Source organism: Nicotiana sylvestris, chromosome 6 (genome assembly GCF_000393655.2).
Source record: "Nicotiana sylvestris chromosome 6, ASM39365v2, whole genome shotgun sequence".
In the NCBI taxonomy this organism is placed as follows: domain Eukaryota; kingdom Viridiplantae; phylum Streptophyta; class Magnoliopsida; order Solanales; family Solanaceae; genus Nicotiana; species Nicotiana sylvestris.
The window spans coordinates 211981957-211987240 of record NC_091062.1 but is presented as its reverse complement, the minus strand read 5'-3'; the positions used below and the strand labels follow the sequence as shown (position 1 = coordinate 211987240).

The following is a 5284-nucleotide window of genomic DNA, read 5'->3' as shown; positions in this document are numbered from 1 at the left end:
ATTTATTTAAAATAAATATAAAATATTTTTCTCCCTATTTCCGACCAACTTTGATCGCTTTTTTAGACAGACCAATTTTGATCGCAAAATTTTGGTCGTTAATTACCGTATTTCTAGCAGTGAAAGGATCCCCATTTATTACAAAAGTCAGTTTATTAAGTGACGAATATTTGACAATTTGGCCGGCAGCTATGAGCATTGGAACCTGGAATGAGTCAATAATCTATTAAAATTATTGTATTTAACTCTTGGGAGTTGGGAAGTAAAATAGGACAATAATTTTTAAAATTGACGAGAGCTCTACTAATATATATTTTTCGAAAAAATGAGGAGTATATTATAATTTAAGTCGCATATCATGTGGGGTTAGTCAGACCTAAACTTAAGTTACTATACCTAAAGGATTAAATAATTAACATGTACTTATTTATTTACTTCTTGATATTCCCACATCAACGGTTTGTATCACTCTTCATTCTTCACCATTTAAGTCTTATTCTTTCTGAATTTCGATTTCTCTAGTCCAAAAGCATAGCAATTAATCTCTCTATTGCCAGGTGAGATTTCTTTTTAGGTTTTTACAGTTCCACTTCTTTTTTGTTATTTTACATTTTTATGTCTTTTTCATGCTGTGATGTGAATCATTTCCTCTGAAAATGACAATGGCATTTATTAACTGCATCTACCAAATTAATTTTGGATCTTTCCAAAGAAATAACACGATAAAGAAGATACTAAAAGTAGCTAAATTTCATAGTTTATGATCCAAATTCTGATAAATTCATTTCCCACCAGTAAGGAAGAAAGTGTATTTATAATTTTAGCTTTCCTCTCCAAGTTAAGTACTTTCTAACTTCATCGATCTTCCTAACTTTTTTGTTTGCTTTTGATATGTTATAGTTTTGTCGTCGAAGTTAAAAGAACAACAAGAAATATTGACCTCTGTTTTTGTTTTTTCATTCGAATATTTATTTATTTCTGTGCAGAAATCGCATAATTTTATATTTGCATATTGTTGAATATTGAGCTCAAACATTGCTTCGTAATACATCACGATAATTTCGGGAATAGAGATCAATGCAATAATGGTTATAACTAATCGATCAAAGTTTGTTTAGGTCAAAATGAGTCGAGTCAAGATGGGTCAAATAACAGGTCATATTTAATATGACCCAACATCACTTCTTTTTATTTTACTTTTAGAAGAATAAGGTGAAGGTCAATGTATTTTTCTTTGATTATTATCTTAAGTTCTTTCATTATTACATCATTCTCAATTTCCAAATTTGATTGTATATTTAAATATGAATTGCATTTTGATCCATCAGGTTTAAATTTGACCCAATAATAACTCCTCGTGTCAATTCAACTAAGGCGTTATTACCCAAGCCATTTAAACATGGATGAATTTGGCGGGTTACTAAAGTAGGTTTATTTTTATCACTTCTATCTTCAACCTATTTGTCCCAATGGTATACTCCAGTGACTGAAACAGAACATCGCGGATCCAGAATTTAAGGTTTATGGGTTCCTACCGTAATTTTAAATTAATATGCAATAATAATCGGGTTCACAATTACATATTTATAAATATTTAGTGAATTTCTTAATATAAATACAAGGTCTACGCAAGAGTTACTGAGTTCCCGGGAACTAGACATGTTAAATGGGACCCGACCCGGAACCGAACTCATTGACTCTTGGCCCGTGGGTCCTTAACCGGGCCGGGCCGGTTCACTTTATTATATGGGCCGGTCCGGATTTGATCCATTAATCAAAACATATTGACCCGACCCGGACCTGTAACCCCTAATTCCTTAACCCGGACCCTAATGGGCCGAATCCAATTTAATTTAAAAAAGTTAAAAACTAATGAGTGATAAAAATTTCAAACTTTATACATATATACGAATTTGAAATTACTACATCTCCTTGAGCCAGTTAGAATAAAAATGAAAGAAAAATCATACTTTATTAACTTTAAGACTTGAGAAACATATAGAATTCGACTATTTCTATAACTAGTAGTCTAAACCATATGGAATTCGACTATTTCGACATGACGCCTCATAGTGTTTGGTACTATATTCTTTCTTTAATGTTTGGATTCAATTTTTTACCACTTGTCTGAATATATATATGTGTGAGCTGGTCCGGGTCGGTTGACCTGTGGGTCAGCTACCGGTTCTGGTCCGGTTCGGTTCAGTGGGTCAAAATATTATACTCAATTATAGGTTGACCGGGAATCCATACTCAATGCTCTAGGTTCGCCCCTGCATCCAATAGAGGTTAACGTGTGGTGTTATAATTAAGATTTTGGAGGTTTACTCCTTTTATTCATCTTCATTATATATTGGTGGCCTTTAGACTCATAAAACGTTATGTGGCATTACTTTTTTATTATTTTTGGTTTGGGTTCTTTCTCTAAATTAAGAAGATTGTTAATTTTGTTTTGATTTATTGTATGGAAGGTGACAGAGCTATTAACTCTAAGGCAGTTGGTTTATAGTTTACACAATTGTGAAAGATACCAATTAGCTGTAGTTTTCAACAATTGACATGGACGTTGTTGAGACTTGTGAAGAAGAAACGCTTTGTTCTGGAACGCCTTCAACCAAACGTAGTCTCCCATCAATTGAGGAGGAAGTTGTGGGGTTTGAGAAAGATGCAGAAAGTATAATAAAGAAAATGATTCAAGGAACAAAGGAGCTAGATGTTAACTCAATCTATGGAATGCCAGGTCACGGAAAAACAACTTTGGCCAGGAAAGTGTACAACAATCCTTCTATTGTTAATTACTTTGATGTTAAAGCTTGGTGTTCTGTTTCGCAAGCATATTATAGGATAAAGTTGTTGGGTGAGATTTTCAATCAAGTAACAGGTTATAAGAGCGAAATTGATGATGATGTTGACATAGCTGACAAGTTGCAGAAGACTCTAAAAGGCAGGAGATACCTCATTGTCTTAGATGATATATGGAAAGTCGAAGATGGAAGTAGAGTAATGGTAACAACTCGAATTGAAGAAGTGGCTAAGCATCTCCAGCACTGCAGTGATCCTTATTCTCTTAGATTTCTAACATTGGAAGAGAGTTGGGAATTATTACAGAAGAAAGTATTTCAAGGCGAGAGTTGTCCCCCGAATCTACAGGGACCAGGGTTAAAAGTTGCCCAACACTGCAAAGGTTTGCCGCTTGTAATTGTCCTGATTGCTGGAATTATTGGAAAAATGGAAAGGCAGGAGTCTTTGTGGCTTGAGGTTGCAAATGACTTAAGTTCTCATGCTTTAGATGAGCAGAGTATGAATGTAATACAATCAAGTTACGACCATTTAGAAGACCACTTAAAGCCTTGCCTTCTTTACATGGGATTGTTTCCGGAAGACTTTAAGATTCCAGTATATGATTTGCTGAAGTTGTGGATGGCAGAAGAGTTTGTACTCAATGTCGAGACAGAAAATATGGAGGAAGCAGCTAGAGTTTGCTTAAATGATCTACTTAATAGAAGTCTAGTTATGGTCTCTGAAAAGAGAATTGATGGTGACGTTGAATGCTGCACACTTCATGATGTAGTGCGTGAGTTTTGCTGTAGAAAACTAGCGAAGGAAAATTTTATGCAGCTCACAGTGCCATATAATCCATATCTTCATTATTCCAAGAAATCGCGGTTATGCATTTATATTCATGATGATCTGGTTGAAGACTTAATTCATTCTGAATATTGGCCGCATAAGCCTATGGAGTTCATTGCTCATCCAAAATGCAACACACGGGATCCATCAGTTACTTTACCTTTACTTGCTAAATTAAGATTTGTCCAGGCCTTTCATTCGTTGGACGTTAAGTTGCCAAGTTCTTGGGTTATGGCAGTGCAATCGCTAACTCACTTGAGGTACCTTGCAATTTCTGTCGAAGAATTTGATTTCAAGTGGGTATCTCACCTACACGATCTTCAAACTCTAAATGTTGTCTCAAGAAAATATGTACGATCATCGCCCTCAATTATCTGGGAAATGACGAAGCTAAGGCATTTGTATATTTTCTGTTTTTCCTTTATATGGGAAGATGATGACCGAGCAATTTTTGAAGAATCTTTAGCAACAATGCTAGACAACTGGAGGACATTTCGCTCTTGCAGTATATACGATACGGATCCAAAGTTCTGGTGGAGATTTCCGAATCTTGAAGAACTCAATCTCTACATTCAAGAAGAACCTAGTCGTCCATTGTTTCCCGTACCGGAAGTTCATACTCGACTTCATTCTCTTGAACTATATATCAATTACAACCGTGGATACTGGAAATTAGTTGAAACAGCTAGCAAGTTTGTCTTCCCTTCAAATATTAGGTACTTGCATATTCAAATCGAATTGCCAATCAAAGGGTTACATCAAAATATTGCAAGATTGCGGAATCTGGAGAATCTCAAATTAGAAATACGAGACACTTTTGGGGAAGATTGTTGGGACGTCAGTGATGTTGAGTTCCAAGCACTCAAATACTTGAAATTATTAAACTTCATGGATATTAGAGAATGGAAAGCTTCAGAGGAATCCTTTCCTGTGCTTGAGAAGCTATTTATAAAGCATTGTATCTACCTGGAGGAGATCCCTTCGTGCTTTGAGGAAATTCCAACACTGCAACTTATTGATGTGGAACAATGCAGGGACTCTGTTGGGGATTCAGCTATAAATATCAAAAGAGAAATAGAAGAAACCACTGGATCTGACACTCTCCAAGTTCAAATTCGACGTCCAATGCGCTAAGTCAAAATATTAAAATTTCCCAAATTAAGGTAGTAAGCCACTACTTCAATATCTGATCGGGTGTTTAAATGCATCTGTTTAATAGAATAGTATATTGTTGCAGACTTATGAGATGCATTTGTTCAAAGGCTTCTTGTTGCAGACTGATTGCGGATAACAAATCAGGCCAAGTTGAAGTTTCTGCAATGCAAATCAGTGTAGAAGATATGTTAGGAACTTAATGTCACATTATTCTCCTACTTCAAATGTTAAATTTTGGGTTAGTTCTGTTAAAATCATATAGAATCTGTGAACTAGTTTTTGATACGTTGTTTAGTGATGATCACTTGTTAACTTAATCTAAGTCAATAGCACCAAGATTTTACGTGGAAACCCTTCTGATAAGGGAAAAATCACGGCCAAGAAGAGCAACTGATATCACTATAGCGAGGAATTTTATACTGTGTAGTAACGAGTACAAATACTCCTAAGACCACTACACCTTCAAAAGAAAAAATACTCTTGCTTTTTCCACGTTACT

At 35.2% G+C, this 5284-nt stretch overlaps 1 protein-coding gene across 3 annotated transcripts; it reads left to right on the top strand.

Moving 5' to 3' along the window:
- Positions 1–468: 468 nt before the first annotated feature.
- Positions 469–5067, top strand: LOC138872163 (putative late blight resistance protein homolog R1B-12). 3 transcript variants are annotated; one of them, XM_070150270.1, is made up of 3 exons: positions 471–557; positions 2472–4793; positions 4868–5067. In XM_070150270.1, the coding sequence occupies exon 2, from the start codon at positions 2560–2562 to the stop codon at positions 4762–4764; it is 2205 nt and encodes a 734-aa protein (XP_070006371.1). In that variant the 5' UTR covers positions 471–557; positions 2472–2559; the 3' UTR covers positions 4765–4793; positions 4868–5067. The 3 variants fall into 3 exon arrangements, with proteins under 3 accessions (XP_070006370.1, XP_070006371.1, XP_070006369.1); XM_070150269.1 differs by having other exon boundaries at positions 469–557; positions 2479–5067; XM_070150268.1 differs by having other exon boundaries at positions 2472–5067.
- Positions 5068–5284: the final 217 nt, after the last annotated feature.